Source organism: Carcharhinus amblyrhynchos, chromosome 14 (genome assembly GCF_965287045.1).
Source record: "Carcharhinus amblyrhynchos chromosome 14, sCarAmb.v2.hapA, whole genome shotgun sequence".
NCBI classification, from domain to species: Eukaryota; Metazoa; Chordata; class Chondrichthyes; order Carcharhiniformes; family Carcharhinidae; genus Carcharhinus; species Carcharhinus amblyrhynchos.
In genome coordinates, this window is record NC_137337.1 from 2,959,281 (window position 1) to 2,978,499 (window position 19,219).

General features: G+C 45.3%; 1 protein-coding gene across 1 annotated transcript in view; it reads left to right on the plus strand.

The window, feature by feature from the left end:
• Positions 1-19,219, plus strand: part of brf1b (BRF1 general transcription factor IIIB subunit b) — a 350,927-nt gene that overhangs the window by 187,858 nt on the left and 143,850 nt on the right. The window contains exons 6-7 of the mRNA XM_080202172.1: positions 13,307-13,456; positions 16,869-16,962. Of these exons, the coding sequence (XP_080058298.1) occupies positions 13,307-13,456; positions 16,869-16,962 (244 nt within the window). The remainder of the gene's footprint in view (positions 1-13,306; positions 13,457-16,868; positions 16,963-19,219) is intronic.

Sequence of the window (19,219 nt, forward strand, 5' to 3'; positions counted from 1 at the left end):
TTACTTTTTTAATTGCTTATATTATACCTGCTTGGTTTCATTTTTGCGGATTCCTGTTTTGCTGGAATTTAATCCTTTTGCTGCGCTGTACAGCATTCTCATTTAACTAATTTATGGTTTATTATCCATTATTGTCTTCCCTACATCTCTCCTTTAATGGATCCACATTATCCTTCACCACTTCAATTCTTTTAATAAAACTTTTGTTATCTTTCATGTCCCTTGCAAGATTTTTTAATATTCCCTTCTGTATTTTGAATCCCTTTGTTCTTATAATAGCTTTCTCAATCTAATTTGCACATTGTGTCAGTATACCTTGTAGGTGGTACACATTGCTGCCATTGTGCATTGGTGGTGGAGAGTGAATATTTAAGATGGTGGATGGGGCACAATGGGACGCTTGTCTAGGATAGTGTTGTTCTTCTTGAGTGTTGGAGCTTCATTCATTCAGGAAACTAGAGAGTATTCCATTGCATTGCTGACTTGTGCCTTGTTGATGTCACCAGACTATTGAGAGCCAAGAGGCGAGTTACTTGCCACAGAATTCCCAGCCTCTGACTTGCTCCTGGAGCCACAGTGTTTCTCTGATTGATCTTGTTATGGTTCTGGTCAATGGTAATCTCAGGGTGTTGATGGTAAGGGATTCAGTAAAGGTTATACCATTGATTATCAAAGGACAATGTCTAGATTATCTCTTGTTGGGGAAGGTCATTGCCTGGCACTTGTGTGCTGCAAATGTTACTTGCCTGTTACTAGCTCAAGTCTGAATAGTGTCCAGTTCTTGTTGCATTTGGACATAGACTGCTTCAATATCTGAGGAATTGCGAATGGTGCTGAACATTGTGCAGTCATTGACGAACATCTTCACTTCTGACTTTAAGATGAATGGGAGGTCAGTAATAAAACAACTGAAGATGGTTACGGCCAGGATATTACCCTAAGGAATTCCTGTTGTGATATCCTAGAGATGAGATGAGTGACTCCAACAACAACTATATTCATTTGTGCCAGTATGACCCCAGCATATTACCCCGAGAGTTCCTGTAGTGATGTCTTAGGATTTTCCACTATGGCACTGACACTGGACTAGTAATCCAGAGGCCCAGATTAATGCTTTGGGAACATGGGTTCAAATCTGTCATCCTTACCCAGTATGGTGTATGTGTGATTCCAGACACACAATAATGTGATTAACCTCTGAAATACTCTAATTAGATCAAAAGTTGAAAAAGAATAAAATTGGATGGACCATCTGACATTGACGCAGGCACCAGAAATGACAAAAACAGTCCCTTCTCAGACCTGCAAGTTCTTCCTTACTGATATCCAGAAACTTGTGCCAAAATTGGGAGAGCTGTCCAGCAGAGAACCTGACGCTGTTATACTCACCAAATCAAACCTTACAGCCAATGTCCCAGAGTCTTTTTCACTGTCCCTGGTTGTCCCATAGGCAGCATGTATATATGTTACAAGCAATACTATAGAATAGGGAAGGCCCACAGAATTCTCAACATTGACTCTTAACCCCATGAAGTCTCATGGCTTCAAGTCAAATACAGGCAAGGGAACCTGCTGTAAACTCAGACAAAATGAGAAAGCGGTAAAAAATCTCCACAGGCCTGACAATTAAAGTTTATTTATTAGTCACAAGTAAGGTTTACATTAACATTGCAATAAAGTTACTATAAAAATCCCCTAATCATCACATTCCGGCACCTTTTTGGGTCAATGCATCGAACCAGCAAGTCTTCCAGATTGTGGGTGGAAACCGGAGCACCCTGAGGAAATCCACGCAGGCACAGGGAGAACGTGCAAACTCCACAGATAGTGACCCAAGCTGGAAATCGAACCCAGGTCCCTGGTGCTGTGAAGCAGCAGTGCTAACCACTGTGCCACCGTGCCACCCAGCATCTGTCTAGAGAGAATAGAGCCAACATTTTGAACCAACGGATGGGGTCCCATGCAACAAAGTGTTGTTGCAATAATAATCCTGCTCAGTATGAGAAAAACTGCAGGTTCGGACACTTGGTGTATGTACTTGGCTGAGGAACCAATGGTGTGAAACTACCATCTGTGGGATTATCACTGAATGCCTCTAAGTCAGAATCCCACCTAAAAGTAAGGGATAACCCTTTGTCAGAGCTCAGATTCCAGCATCCAGGGTAATTTGCTTTTATTATACTGCTGTAAATGCAAACGTGTAAAGGCACAACCTTTTTACAAGATGAGCCCCTCACCCTGGGAATGAGTTGAGTGAACCTTCTGTCTATTACAGTATTGGTGGGAGTGACCACCCCACAGTCCTGGTCAGGATGAAATCCTGTTTTCACACTGAGGATAAGTTGTGTGACACTGTCATCAGTGCTAAATGGGATAGATTCAAAACTGGGCATCCATGAGGCACTGTGGGCCATCAGCAGCATCAGAATTGTATTCAACCACAATCTGTTAACTCACGGCCCGACATATCCCCCACACTACCATTATGATCAAACCAGGAGATTGACCCTGAATCAATGAGGAATGCAGGGGAGAATGCCAAAAGCAGTACCAAGCATACATAAAATTGAGATGCCAACTTGGTGAAGCTGCAATATAATGATATGCTAAACAGTGGAAACAGCGTATGATGGACAGGGCTAAACAATCCATGACCAACAGACCTAACCAAAGCTCTGCAGTCTTGCCACATCCAGTTATCAATGGGAATTGACAATTAAGCAATTAACCAGAGGAGGAGGTTCTGAAAACATTGTCAATAATGGGGGAGTCCATCCAGGTAAAAGATAATGTGTTCCATTAACTCTTCAGTCAGAAATATAGGGACAGTGCCTTGGGACTGAGTCTGTGCGGAGTTCTGGTTTTCAGATTGGATTGTTCAGACCGGATCAGATGGATCAGGTGAGGTCAAGGTCACTCAGACCAAAGGAGCAGTCAAGTGTGCAAAGCCTTTGACCAGTTGACATGCCACTGTGCAAATGTAGCACCTAGCCAAACAAGCTGAGAAGGTAAAAGCAAATCACTGCAGATGCTGGAATCTGAAACCAAACGAGAAAATGCTGGAAAATCTCAGCAGGTCTGGCAACATCTGGAAGGAGAGAAAAGAGCTAACGTTTTGAGTCCAGATGACCCTCTGTCAAAGCTTTGACAAAGGGTCATCTCGACTTGAAACGTCGACTCTCTTCTCTCCTTACAGATGTTACCAGACCTGCTAAGATGGCCCAGCATTTTCTCTTTGGAAGCTAAGAAGATATTTTACCCAAATAATAATTAAAATTCACACATGAAGCTTAAAAAAAGGCCTGGTTTTTGGATCGCCACTTTGATTTGATTTGATTTTGATTTAATTTGATTTATCATTTTCACATGTATTAACATACAGTGAAAAGTTTTGTTTCTTGCACGCTATACAAACAAAACATACCATTCATGGAGAAGGAAACGAGAGAGTACAGAATGTAGCGTTACAGTCATAGCCAGGCTGAAGAGAAAGATCAACTTAATGCAACGTCAGCCCTTTCAAACGTCTGACAGCAGCAGGGAAGAAACTGTTCTTGAGTCGGTTGGTACATGACCACAGACTTACATAGAACACTACAGCACAAACAGGCCCTTTGGCCCACGAGTTGCGCTGATCACATCAACATCTACCAATCCATAGACCTATCTATAACCCCCAATCCCACTAAATCCCATATACTCATCCAGAAGTCTTTTAAAAGACCCCAGCGAGTTCGCCTCCACCACCACTGACGGCAGCCGGTTCCATTCATTCACCACCCTCTGAGTGAAAAACTTACCCCTAACATCACTTCTGTACTTGCCTCCCCACACCTTAAATCTGTGTCCTCTCGTAGCGACCATTTCAACCCGGGGAAATAGCCTCTGAGAATCCACCCTATCTATTCCTCTCGACATTTTATAAACCTCTATCAGGTCGCCTCTCAACCTTCGTCTCTCCAGGGAGAAGAGTCCCAGTTCCCTCAACCTATCTTCATAAGGCATGCCTCCCAATCCAGGCAACATCCTTGTAAATCTCCTCTGTACCCTTTCAATAGCTTCTACATCCTTCCTACAGTGAGGCGACCAGAACTGCGCACAGTACTCCAAGTGAGGCCTGACAAGGGTCTTATAAAGTTGCAGCATTACCTCACGACTCCTAAACTCAATCCCTCGATTAATGAAGGCCAGTACACCATACGCCTTCTTGACCACATCCTCCACCTGCAAGGCCGATTTAAGAGTCCTGTGGACCCGGACCCCAAGTTCCTTCTGCTCTTCAACACTGCTAAGACTCCTGCCCTTGATAGTGTACTCGTTCATCCCGTTGGTCCTGCCAAAATGGACGACTACACATTTATCCGCGTTGAAGTCCATTTGCCACTTCTCCGCCCAGTCCTGCATCCTATTTATGTCCTGCTGCAATTTCTGACATCCTTCCAGACCATCCACAACACCACCGACCTTGGTGTCATCGGCAAACTTACTAACCCATCCCTCCACTTCCTCATCTAGGTCATTTATGAAAATGACAAACAGCAAATACAGACTTCTGTATTTTTCCTCCCAATGGAGGAAGATGGAAGTGAGAATGTTCAGGATGCGTGGGATCCTTAATTATGCTGGCTGCTTTGCAAGGCAACAGGAAGTGTAGACAGAGTCAGTGGATGGGAGGCTGGTTTGCCTGATGGATTGGGCTACATTCACGACATGTGTAGTTCCTTGCGGTCTTGGGCAGAGCAGGAGCCCATACCAAGCTGTGATACAACCAGAAAGATGGTGCATCTGTAAAAATTGGTAAGAATCGTAGCTGACATGCCAAATTTCCTTAGTCTTCTGAAAAAGTGGAGGCATTGGTGGGCTTTCTTAACTATAACGTCGGCATGGGGAGACCAAGATAGGTTGTGATCTGGACACCTAAAGACTTGAAGCTCTCAGCGCTTTCTACTTTGTCCCCGTTGATGTAGACAGGGGCATGTTCTCCTTTATGCTTCCTGAAGTCGATGACAATCTCGTTCATTCTGTTGACATTGAGGGAGAGGTTATTGTTGCTGCACCAGTTCATCAGATTCTCCATCTCATTCATGTACTCTGTCTCATCATTGTTTGAGATCTGACCCACTACAGTAGTTGGTCAGCATACTTGATAATTGATTTGGAAGGAAATTTGGCCACACAGTCATAGGTATATAAGAAGTATATAGTAGGGGGCTGAGAATACAGCCTTGTGGGGCACCAGTCGCAAGGTGTTGTTGCCTCTCCTCACTGATTGTGGTTTGTAAGTTCAGTACCCAGCCGCAAAGGGAGGTGCTGAGTCCCAGGCCACAGAGTTTGGAGATGAATTTCATGGGAATAATGGTGTTGAAGGCCGAACTGTAGTCAATAAATAGGAGTCTGATTTAGGTGTTCCAGGATTGAGTGTAGGGCCAGGGAGATGGTGTCTGCTGTAGACCTGTTGCGGCAGTAGGCAAACTGTAGTGGATCCAGGTAACCCGGGAGGCTGGAATTGATTCGTGCCATGATTAGCCGTTCGAAGTACTTCATAATGATGGATGTCAGAGCCACCAACCGATAGTCACTAAGGCTTGTCTTTTCTTAGGTACTGGAATGATGGTCATCTTCTTGAAGCAGATAGGGATCTCAGATTGTTGTAAAGAGAGGTTGAAGATGTCTGTGAATACTCCTGCCAGCTGATCCGAGCAGGATCTGAGTACACGTCCAGGTACCCCATCCGGGCCAGTCACTTTCCAGGGGTTGACCTTGAGAAAGCTGCTCTGATATCTGCAGTGGTGACCCCCAAAGACAGGCTCATCCAGGGCTTCCAGGGTGGAGGGCATGCTCTTGCTGACCTCTTGCTCAAAATGGGCGTAGAATGTAATGAGCTCATCAGGGAGGGGTGCGTTGGAGCTGGCGATTTTACATGCCTTCATCTTGTAGCCTGTTCTGTCTTGCAGATCTTGCCATAGTCGGCAGGGGTCAGTGTGGCTAGCCTGGGACTCTAGCTTTTGGCATCTTTGATGGGATCGTATCTGGCTTTCTTGTATAGGTCAGGATTATCTGATGTGAATGCCTCAGACTTGGACTTCAGCAAGCAGTGGATATCCCTGTTCATCCATGGTTGGTGAACACAAGGATTTCCTTCTTTCGCACACAGTCTTCTACACGCTTACTAATGAGGTCAGTTATTGTAGTGGCGTTACTCTTTCAGGCTGGCCGCAGGGTTTTTAAATACTGACCAGCCCACTGACTCTAAGCAGGCCCGTAGGAGATCATCTGATTCCTCAGACCAACATTGCACGACTCTCTTTGGTGGATTCTCCCACTTCAGTTTTCACTTGTAAGCCAGGAGCAGGAGCACAGCCTTGTGGGTGGGCGATACAGTGGTAGGTATGATTGATATTTGTGTAACAGTGGGCTAGGATGTTTGGGCCTCTGGTGGAACAGGAGACGTGTTGGTAGCTGTTGAGCCTGGCCTGTTTGAAGTACCCGGCCATGATGAACAAGGCCTCCAGATGCTTCATTCAAGGCTATTCGTAGTGGTGTGTATTTTGTCTAGCAGGATCTTCATGTCTGCATGGGGTGGGCACTTTGCAGAAAGCTGGATTTGAGACAGTGTACCTGTACTGAAAGGATGATCCAATGTGACCTGTGTCTGAGATCCTCAAAACCACAGATCCCAGCTTTTGGATAATTTGATTCATAAGTTCATAAGATATGAGAGCAGAATTGGGCCATTTGGCCCATCAGGTCTGCTCTGCCATTCAATCATGTCTGATATGCTCCTCATCCTCATTTTCCTGTCCTCTCCCTTTAACCCTTAGACCCATTACCAATTAAAAATCTGTCTAACTCCTCCTCAAATCTATTCGCTGACCCAGCATCCACTGCTCTTTGATGGAGTGAATTCCACAGATTCACAACGCTTTGGGAGAAGTAGTTTTTCCTCAACTCTGTTTTAAATTTGCTGCCCCTTATCCTAAAACTATGACCTCTCATCCTAGAATGTCCCACAAGAGGAAGCGTCCGTTCTATTCACTCAATGTGATATCAAAAATGGCTGAAAGTATTGGAAATAGCAAAGACTGTGGGTCCTGACAACATCCTGGCAGTAGTACTGAACACTTGTGCTCCAGAACTGGCCGCACTCCTAGGCAAGCTGTTTCAGTACAGCTACAGCAGTGGCATCAACCTGGCAATGTGGAAAATTGCCCAGGTATGTCTGCCCAGAAAAAGCAACTGAGCCATCCTCCCATTTCTAATTATCAGCAAGGTGCTGTGAGGTATATTGACAATGCTATCAAGCAGCACTTACTCAGCAATAACCTGCTCGTCAGTGCTCAGCTTGGGCTCTGCCTGGGACATTCAGCTCCATACCCCATTGCAATCATGGATGAAAGAGCTAGAATTGTTATAAAGGATTCCAGTACTTTTACTTTGCGGTTGCTTGCATTTTCCATAAAAAACATAGCTGGAAAAACAAACTGATATTTATATAGCCCCTGATTATTCTCAGGATGTGCTGAACAATTCACAACCAAGGGGTTATATTTGAAATATTGTTCAGCTCTGACAAAGGGTCATCCAGACTCGAAATGTTGGCTCTATTCTGTTTCAGTAAGAGGTCTCACAACACCAGATTAAAGTCCAACAGGTTTATTTGGTAGCAAAAACTACTAGCTTTTGGAGCGCTGCCCCTTCATCAGGTGAGTGGGACTTCTATTCACAAACCGTGTTCTCCAAGGCGGCCTTCACGACACACGACATTACAGAGTCACTGAGCAGAGACTGATAGCCAAGTTCTACATACATGAGAATGGCCTCAACCAGGATCTTGGGTTCGTGTCGCACTATCTGTAACCCCCACGACTTGCCTGGGCTTGCAGAATCTCACTAACTGCCCTGTCTGGAGACAAGACACATCTCGTTAACCTGTACTCAATGCTTTCACCACTCAGTTGTCTGTACCTTTAAGACTTGATTATCTGTAAAGACTCGCATTCCAACCATTATTTTGTAAATTGAATTTGTGTCTTTGTATATCCTGTTTGTGAATAGAACTCCCACTCACCTGATGAAGGGGCAGTGCTTCAAAAGCTAGTGGCTTTTGCTACCAAATAAACCTGTTGGACTTTAACCTGGTGTTGTGAGACTTCTTACTGTGTTTACCTCAGTCCAACGCCGGCGTCTCCACATCATGTCTATTCTCTCTCCACAGATGCTGTCAGACCTGCTGAGATTTTTCAGCATTTTTCTGTTTCTGTTACTTTAGAAGTGCTGTTGATTGAATGAAGTTGGCTAGGACCTCAGGAAACACTGTGCTGCTCTTTGAACACTGCTGTTCAATCTTTAACATCTACACTCATAGACACGCAGGGCCCCAGTTTAATGTGATTTCCAACAATCCCTCATTGCTGCACAACAATGTTAACTTGGTTACGTGCCCAAGACCGGGAATGGTTCTTTGCTACCACTCAGTATCAGAATCAGTAGCCCGATCCTTACTGAAGAACCCCTGCCACCAGCTGACTGCAGCCAGATAACTCCGTGTGGACCAGGCTTGAACTGAGACATACTGCCTGCTCCCATGAGCAAACTGTGGGATACGGGGGAATTAACTGTGGGGCTTTCCATTAAAAAATCACAGAAGCCAGTTAATATTACCATTCTTGACGATGTGCTATTCTCTGGCTGTTTGCCAATAATTTGAAACCACGATCAAATGGTCACCTCTCCAATTGTTGACATAATTGACTTTCAATATATTTTAGTTGAAACTGAATGGTCCAATTGGCACAATTGCAATCTCTGCATGACTAAACTGTGCCAACCTGAGAATCCAGCTTCAATTGCCTGTTTAATACTATATTTAAACGTGAACATGTATGTTTGTTAGATGCGAAAAGGATCAGGATCCCTTTTGATTGCAATGCCTCTCATGGTCAAATAGCCTGTTGGCCATTGCTCTTTGGACATGCCTGGTAAGAACAGCCACCTGAATGATGTATGGTGGGCTGTTTCCCACTGTACAGCAGTACCCAGCTGGTGTTCAGTGCTTTTAGAGGCAGGATTAGGGGTCAGAGAGAGAAAGATAAGCTATAAGTTGTATGTCTGACAGTATCGGTGAATAGAGAAACTGAGCTAACGGGGGTGATTCTCCCATCCCGACCCGTAACTTTCCTGGCAGGTCAGGATGGGAGATGTGTGTCGCCGGCCTTGTCTGCGATTTGCACACGCACCGGGAACACATCTCCCAGCGCCGGCAAACAGTCGGATCCAGACCGCGCTGGAAACTGGCAGGAAGATAGGGAAGTCATTTGAATCTTTTTTTAATATGTTTTAAATGTATTTTAAATGTAATTATCGGGAACTTACCGATCCCGATTGAATCTCCCAGCCCACCAGGAGTACTTCACTCTGGCAGGGATTAGTCGCTCCCTACATTCGGGAGATCCTGCTAGAATGAAAGTGGGGCAATCGCGGCCCTCCAGGGGGTCGAATGGCAGAGGGGTGGTGCCCCCTGAGCATGGGCATCCTGGCAGTGCCAGCCTGTGCCCCCTGGCACTGTCCAAGGGGCAAAATGCCCGTGCCCAGGGGGCACCTTGGCACTGCCCATCAGGCATTGGGCATTGTAAAGGGGGCAGGGCCTATCGTGGGCAGGGCCTAGGGGCAATCGGTGGGGTTGGGGGTCCTGCTGTGCATGGCGATCGGTCTGGGATGGAGGGAGGGCAGCGATTGGGGTGGGCTTGAGAGAGGTCTGACCCAGGGGAGTCAGCAGATGGGGGTGCGGAGCTGGGGGGAGAATCGCCACTGCTGGGGAGGGGTGGGCTGGACACCGGGGCTCTCCGGAGTTGGGGGGGGAGTTGGTCAGGGCTGGCCCATGGTGTTGTGAGGGGGTGCTGGAGGGGCAGCACTGCAGGGGCCCCGGGCTGGCCGGTGATTGAGCATCCTGGCAGTGCCAGCCTGTGCCCCCGGCACTGTCCAAGGGGCAAAATGCTCATGCCCAGGGGGCACCTTGACACTGCCCGTCAGACATTGGGCATTGTAAAGGGGGCAGGGCCTAGGGGCAATCAGTGGGGTTGGTGGGTCCTGCCAACAAATGGAGAGCCTGACAGATCAGGATCACTGGGCGTGTGCGCAGAGTTCCGAAACTGTCAAACTCCAGTGTGAATAGGGCCCGACCCCCTGGATTTATAATGAGATTGATGATTGGGATCTCTGCAGTGCACAGAGTGGGGCGATTCAGGTGAGAAATTGAACTGAGAAAATAGTTGTAATCTAGAACAGTTTTCCCACCAATTCAGCACTTTTGGGAGATTCGCCCCCAATGTTTCAGGTTTGATGACCTTTTTTACTTTGCTCTTTAAAAATGGCATGCTGTCTTGTGGAATCATTTGGATTTTCAGACCTATTTTAGAAGCTTAAAGCATCATTATTCACCATCTCAACTCTTCCTTCTCCCACTGCCGCTACCAGTATTTACTGTTTGTGTACCCTTTAGCGGTTTTATTAAAATGCAGTTTGACACTGCAACAGTGTTGTGTGAGAGATGATGCTTAGAATCCAGCACATAGCTCAGAATCTGCATTGCAGAGGCAAAAAAATTAGCTATCCAAACTCATCCGCTCCTGTGCTTGTTTTAATAGGCCAGTGATGATGCATTGATTAGCAATAGGAAAAACATTAGGTCCTAAATTGGTATACGGTTCAGCTGGTGCTTTCTCTTCCCTCTTAAGTGTGTTCACTGGCATGCTTCTCACTCTCTTCCTTTGTCTGATTCCTTGCACAATGATTTCTGTCACAGACACAATTTGGTGTAAAAGCAGCTGGTGCCAAAGTTATTCTTATAATCTTCTTTTGTAACTGTATCAGGAAGGTTCTGAATGAAATTGTTCTCCACACTTATCCTGTTCCTTCCTCTTGGTGAAGACGTGCTGGGCATTTGCATGCATTCCTCATCTACAATCCCCTTACCACTGACCTCAACACCTTTGGCTTAGGATGAGGCAAACTCACTGGAGGGTTTTCCCTCCAGAGTGTGACAGTTGCAGAGTGTATTTGTGTGGCTGCTGGGTGGAGACAGTACTGGTGTTGGCATAACACCCCATTCCCATGGCTGAATAGTATGCTGATACCAAATCATGTGATGGGTCATTATGGGAAGGCGGTCATACTGAGCACAAGATATTCAGAGGAAAAGCTCATTAATCCAAAAGGAATGTTAACATTCCACCCCCTCCCAAAAATAAGATGGAAAAGGAGAACCATATGGAGAGATAACAATTACATCTTCTGTTAAACTCGTACAATATCACCCAATCTTACATCAGTGAGTTACTCTTTATGTTGCTTCTTCCCGTTACACACTATTGCAGTTTTCTCATGTCAGAATTTTTGATGAATGTTGTAATGGATTGTGACATTCCCAATTAAATATCTACCCTATTGTAGTTGTGAGCAAAGGGACAATGCACTGCATTCCTTGTACTTTGAAGAACTAGAAATGTAAAGGAGGAAAAATCCAACCTGACCAATCAGTGCCCTTTCAGCCTCTTCCCCGTCATCTACACAGAAATGAAGATGGGAGGGTCACTGACAATGCAATCTCGCGGCATTTGCTCACCTTGCTTGAGTTCTGCCAGGACCACTCAGCTCCAGACCCTATTGCAGCCTTGTTTCAAACATGGACACAAGCTGAATTGCGAAGGAGAGCTGAGGGTGACTGCCCATAATGTTGTGGTAGCACAAGAGCCCTAGCAAAACTGGAGAGCAGACCTGCGGAAATAAACTCTCCAATGACTGGAGTCGCACCTCCAGGAGTTGGTGGGGGGGCGGGGCTTGTCTTCTGCTCCCAGACTTTGTTCCAGGTATTCTTTGGGTAATGTCCTAGGCCCAGCCATCTTCACACGCTTGATCCATTCTTCACTGTTACATCAGAAATGGGGCTTTGCCCCGCTGTTTGTGGCATTTCAGCTCCATCTGTGATTTGTCAGATGTTGAAGCAGTCTGTGCTCAAGGCTTGGGCTGACAGGAGCAGGAAGAGAAGCCTTTGCAAGGAAATGTCTAACTACAATGAGATAAATAAGCATGGAACCAGGAGAGAGCAGTCACACCCAGCTGGGGGGCATTGGAGAGGTCTGGAGGAGGATGGTGTGGTCGCACCATGTGAAATGCTGCAGGCAGGTTGAGAAGTACAAAGATGCAATGAGAACAAAACACTGGAAATATTCAGCAAGTCAGGCAGCATCTGCAGAAACAAAGTTAATGTTTTAATGAATCAGAATTGGGAAGCGTTAGAAATGTAATAGGTTTGAGCAAGTGAAGTGGGAGCAGGAGTATCTGTGACAGGAGAGATTAAACGACAAAAGGTTTCTTAATGCAAGCTCAAAGTGAGAGATAATGGGAAAAGTGTACAAACAAAAGATGTGTCTAGATGAGGTGTGACTAGCTGGATAACAGGCACCTGAATGTGAAACAAGGGAAGAAATGAGAGAAAGGAACAAAGCAGCAAAAAAGGGCACAAAACTAACTGGAGATTGAGAATTGTTGAACTCAGTATTGAGTCCAGGTGGCTGCAGAGCAGCCAGACAAAAGGACAAGAAGAGACCATTTACCATTGTTTACTTGCACAGGATATCACTTGTGACTAAACAAAGGTTGTTTTGAGATAAAGAACAAACTGTGATGTGACCAATGGAAATGGTTAGAGAATCTTTATGGTGGTGGGGTTAAAGTGAGCAAGATCTCCAGTTTCTATCAGATCTGTCATGACCTGGGGATATTCTACGGTGTTTTTCAGCCAGTGAAGTATTGATTCAGAGGCACAAGAGTTACCCACAGAGCCAGTGCTGACAATGTGGGCTGTTCTAGGAGTGGCAGGATTTAAATTGGTCGGTGCAGTGTGCATTCATTTTTGGATTGGCGTTAAATGAGTGGGCAGAGTCAAACTTTGTGTGGGTGATCCACAGAAACTGACACGCTTGGAGACCTTCTAGAAAAAGATATTTAAAATATCTGCCACTGAAAAGATAACAGAGCTATTTTTGGAGGAAATGTTTTTAATTTTTGTATTAATATATAGCAGCAGAAATGAGGTGTTGATAACAGGTGGACAGAACCAGGTAACTCCTGGAGACCTCCACAGGGGTATGGAGAACTGTGGGTTGATTTTAAATCCTGTCTTTTAGATGGCAGTCCAGGGGAGATTTGACTCTTCCTGCTACAGGTATCTGACCCTCATTGGAGCAGAGTTCTATTCCTGTTCTTTCCTTTCCCTCCCCATTGTAACATTTTCTTCCTTTTCCCACAGATCCATGTTTATATATACCAAGGTTTGCACATATGTTAGAGTTTGGGGATAAGAATCATGAGGTTTCTATGACGGCGCTCCGTTTGTTACAGAGGATGAAGCGGGACTGGATGCACACCGGCCGGAGGCCATCTGGACTTTGTGGAGCAGGTAACTCATCCTCGTCCTCTCCCTGTGGCCCAGTGTGTCCTTGCCTCTGCTCTCACCCTTGCCTTCTTCCCTCTCCAAATTTATAGCAACTCCCATTGCACAATCTGACTGGCAAGACAAAGATATAGGGTTAAGCTTGTATTGAACCCAGTTGGAGGACCCTGCTTTCTGTGCATTCCACAAAGGATATGGAGCTATTGGGAGAGGTGAAAACACTAATTACAAGAATGCTGAGAGGTTATAACTAAGAATGAATAAGCTAGAATTGTTTTCTCTGGAAAATAGAAGTCTAAGGGGCCTTTCAAATGGTTTGCTAGGATAGACTTGTGTTGAGTCCAAAATCAGGTGCCAGAAATATGATATGGTCACCAATAAATTCAAAAGAGATTTCAGGAGAAAGCAGGAAGTGGTGAAAATGTGAACTCATTACTGCAAGAAGTAGTTACGACAAAGTAGATCAATTTTAGGGAAGGATAGATTAGCACACAATAAAGAATAGAAGGTTATGCTGACAGAATTAGATCAAGGAGAGTGGGAAGAAGCTGATGGAGAGCATTATCTCCAAAACAAGCATGTTTGACGATTTCTGCATTGTGTATTCTCTATGTAATGGATCTATCTCTCTTACCTTTAAGAAGGAAGGGTTAAAGGGAAGGTGCCTGGTTGATGTAGCCGTTTTATAATTCACCTCTGGGATTGGCAGACTGAATACCAGCTCTCCTTCTGGGCCTATGGTTTTCTCTGATGAGTAATACGCTTGAGAAATTCACAAAGCTGGCACAACCTGGCAATCTCATCCTCCAGAGAGATTAGTGCAGGGAATAACAATTACTACACAATAGGGGCTGAGGTATATTGTTGGAGCAGTGGAGGGAGCTGCACTCTTTACTTGGCACTGGTTTTGCACTCTTCCCCTAAAGCGCAAAACTCACTTCTTTAAAAAATTCTAGAAGCTATTAAGGATATGAAAAAGAAAGTCTAAATTCTCTCGGTAATGCCCTTGAGCAGATGATCATAATGGAAAGTCTAGGCACGGTGGCACAGTGGTTAATTCTGCTGCCTCACAGCACCAGGGACCTGGGTTCGATTCCCGACTTGGGTCACTGTTTGTGTGGAGTCTGCACGTTCTCCCCATGTCTGTGTGGGTTTCCTCCAGGTGCTCCGGTTTCCTCCCATATCTGAAAGACGTACTGTTTAGGTGCATTGGCCGTGATAAATTGTCCCTCAGTGTACCTGAACAGGTGCCAGAGTGCAGCGACTGGGGGATTTTCACTGTAACTTCATTGCAGTGTTAATGTAAGCCTACTTGTGACTAATAAATCAACTTTAAACCTTAAAACCTTGGAGAGATATTTGTTACCAACAATCTGGGGTTCTCTACACTCACTCCCCAAAACATTGATTAAAGATTGCAGTCGACAAAGTGGTGAATTCCTGATCAGTGCTGATGGAATTGGCAGAAACAGGGCACATTTCCCCCTCGCACCTTCCCAACCCGTCCAAAATGCCCAGGGAGTCAGGAGGTAGAGTTATTCTTCATTATTGTGACATCAACGTCAGGGAATTTGCTTTGCCTGCAGAATAGTTCAAGTGATTAAGACTCTTGCGCCTCTCTGCCTGGGTAAGTGCTGGTTCTCTCATATAGCCTGCTTTCATAATATAGCAAGTCAGGATTGTAGGCATTGAATCAGTCCTCAGTCCAGGTGGGCATTTTTTCCATTTAGTCTGCTCTTCAAGACCAGAGTTGCTTTTGATTCTTAAAATGGCACCAGTTCATAGATGCATAGGGTGGTGACTGGGAGAGAGGAGTAGAGACATGGCCAGAGGATATTCTATTACAGTGAACCCATGCTAGTACAGTGCTTCCTTCACCACAAGTGTGGCCAGTCTGCAGGCACTGAAATTCAGTGTGAATCGCTGCTGTCCGTCAAGCCCCTTTTCCGAATTGTAAATATGTGGGGGAAGCTCCAGAATCCACACAGGCATGGCACTGCTTATTTGCAGGTTATTGTTGTGGCTCTTGTCCAGAAACTGAGTGGGGAAGCAGCACTGCCTGGATGGCTGCCTGTCGTGGTGATTGCCCAGAATCTGCTTGGCATCCGCAGTATGGATGTGTACGTGTCAGTTTTCCCGTGCTTATCATACATGCACGATTAGGGGACGGATGATTAAATGGTTTGGAACAAAGTGAGGCATTCTGAAGAGAGGGCAGTTGGTTTGCAGTATCCACCCTGCAGGTTCTGTAATGGCTGAGAGACCTGGTCCCCAGGATTCTATGCTTTCCCCACCTCTGGTACACAGCCACAACATAAGACAGGCCTCAAGGCAACAGACTCCATCCCTGGGCTGTACCAAGCTAGCTGCCAACAGCCCCTCTTTCTTTAGAGATGAGAAAGACCATCCCAGGATACTGCTCCTTATCATTCTCACTTTCTGACTGGAGGTGCATGTGTGAGTCCTGGATAAGGTGGGTATAGTTGATCATCCCAGCTGTGAAATTGCCCAGCAACACTCTCAGAGGAAGATTGGCTGCTTGGAGGGGATATTGGAAGGCGGCACAGGCACCTGTTGAACAGTATCCCAGCTGGAGTCAGCACAACTGGGGGAAGAGGGAGGAAAGTTGAAGAAAGCTTTGCCATTGGCCTCACAGTGTTTGGAGTTGTGAGGCAATCGAGTGTTAGCTTGAGCCATAGTTTACTATTCAGCTCCTGTTCATGGTGATACTTTGATGTAGAGGCAGAGCTAATTCTGAATGGGGTGAGGAAAGTGAGAGTTCTGTACTTCGACCCAGAGACTGAAACAGGATAAACTAATGGAGTATATTTTTGTGTGGTTGCTTCGATATTTTAAATGCTGTTCAAATCATTTAAGATATTCAGCACCATGTTGACATATCAAAACTTTGTGTGCCTGAGACATCAAGATTCTAGTTTCTGTCCATAAATTGCAACTTAGACCGTATCTAATGTTGTCCCTGTTACCACAACAGAGAGCTGGCCTTCCTCTAGGAACCTGAAAATGGTCCATCACTTCCCAACGATGGGCAATTCTCTTCAGATTGAGCTCATTCCCTGCCAGACAGCTAAATGCCTGACAGCCAAATGCCCTCTCTCTCTCTCTCAGGATGAATAGACATTGCAGGGAAATAATACCAGATAAACATGCGAGTATCAAGCGGTATGTTTGACAGGCATTTATACCCAGGGCTGGGCCTTCCCACTGTTTGGAGTAAGACTAACTCAATTTGGTTTCTAGTTTTCTGCCACCTGCTCCCTTTTTTTGAAGAAAACCTCATTTCCATTCATTTGAAGGTCTCCTTGTGTTTCTCAGGTGCCTGCGCCTCTGCCTGTCTATCTACATGAGGTTTTTCCTCCAGTCTTTGAGGAGTGAGTTTTGATGTTGTGTTTTCCAGCTCTCTTGGTTGCTGCCAGGATGCACGATTTCAGACGGACAGTGAAAGAGGTGATTCGCGTGGTCAAAGTCTGTGAGTCAACTCTCAGGAAAAGGTGAATTTTAATGCTTGATGCGTTTCTCATCTGCTTATTTTGGTCCTAGTCAGCCACTGCATCTCTGCCCCTTCACCCGTTCTTCATTTCTAAACCTGGACAGGTTGTGCAATCACTGGGGGCATCACAATCGAGGCTAGTTCTGCCCTCCCAAAATGTCCAACTGCGTGCACGGAAACTGTTTAACACTCATGCTATAAGAGAATCTGTCTCGTACACACCCTCTTAGTCACATGCACCATTATATACAAGGCTGGTACACATTATTGGTAATTAGGTGTGGCCTGTTTATCTCAACCGTCTCAGCTGAGCTGTGTGAGCGTAGATGCTGTTGTCCACCTGTACTGTTAATAATTTGTCAGAAATGTTGCAGAGATTGTTTTTCTAATGAAAGTGGTGCCGTTAGCCAGTGTGGCTGTGAGCCAGACAGATTGGGAAGGTCAGCTTAACCTCAGTCTGTGACGTGTGAGCTGATCTCAGCCAGAGGAGCAGTGAGAGTATTGCAGTTGAACTCAGTGACACTTGGTTCCGTGGGGGGGATAACTGATCCTGATCATTAAGCAGTGATTGCTCATGGTAGTGTGTATCTGTGGCAGGGTCAGGGAGGGATCAAGCTGGAATGTGATGCATTCATGTCAAATAACCTGGTGCCAATCACTGTCAAAGCTCATATTGGGTGTGATGTGTGACGGTGAGGAGATTTTGAAGCTTTACTCCAACAGAAGTCATATCTGAATTTGAAGAGTTGCTCTGCTTTTCAAGGGAACCAGCCAGAAAGTTTCAAATTGTAAACCAGACAACAGCAGTTTTTGTTACTTCTGTTCAATTGTTCTTTTGGTGCATTTCAGCCAATTTGATTCACTCCACTTGATACTGAGAAACGGCTAAAGTGGCTGGATGCTGCAAAGGCAGTGGGCCCTGACAATAATCCAGCAATACTTCTGAAGCCTTATGCTCCAGAATTTACCGTGCCCCTCGCCAAGCTGTCCCACTATAGCTATATCTCTGATATCTACCTGGCAACGTGAAAAATTGCCCAAGTATGTCATGCACACAAAAAGCAGGACAAATTCAACCCAGCCAATTGCCACTCCATCAGTCTGCTTCAATCATTAGCAAACTGATGGAACTCTCCAAGGCTTTGACAACACCTTCCAAACCCATGCACCATTTGGAAGGGCAAGGGCAGATGATACATGGGAACGCCATCACCTGCAAGTTCCCCTCCAAGCCATACATCATCCTGACTTGGATATATATCACTGTTCCTTCATTGCCTCAAAATCCGGGCATTCCTTTCCGAACAGCGGTGTGGATATATCTATGCAGTAAAAAGTCTCACAACACCAGGTTTAAGTCCAATGAGTTTATTTGATAGTAATCCCACAAGCTTTCGGAAACGGTGTTCCTTCGACACGCACCTGACGAAGGAACACCGTTTCCAAAAGCTTCTGGGTTTGCTATCAAATAAACTGCTTGGACTTTAACCTGGTGTTGTGAGACTTCTTACTGTGTTTACCCCAGTCCAACGCTGGCATCTCCACATCATGATATGCCTATGCCACATAGACTGCAGTGGTTCAAGAAGGAAGCTCACCTATTCAAAGGGCAATTAACAATGGGTAATAAATGCTGGCTGGTCAGCGATGTTCACCTCCCAAGAATGAATAAAACATTTTTGTTTTAGTGCATTTTTTCTATCAGTTGCGAAGTGATTCAAAATGGCATGATTCTGGACTTTGCACGAGATGGTAACACCAACAATTATCTGCTGATCTACTGCTCAGGGTGTAGGTTACATATCACACAGGTAGGAGAATGAAGCCTGTGTGTATAAAATTTGTGTTATCAATGAGACATGAAGAGAGGGGCTTGCATTTATATAGCGCCTTTTACAACACTGGCACGTTGAAGAGGTTTTTGACATGCTTTAAAAGATGGTGAACTGGGGAGTTGTCCCAGGTGCCTTGGCTAGCATTCCACCCCTTGGTCAAACAAGACAGTTTGGTCGTTTAAATAAAAACAGAACATGCTGGAAATGCTCACTGGATCTGACAGCAACAGAAGAGAGAAAAATGGAGTTAGCGGTTCAGGTCAATGATATTTAATTATATTTGTTTACTGTGGGAGCTTGCAAGATACAAGCTGCCGGGATTCCTACAGTATAACAGTGGCTACACTTCAAAGAATACATCGTGATCTGTAAAGCACATTGGACATCATGAAGTTTTGAACAGCATCATAGAAATGCTGTCTT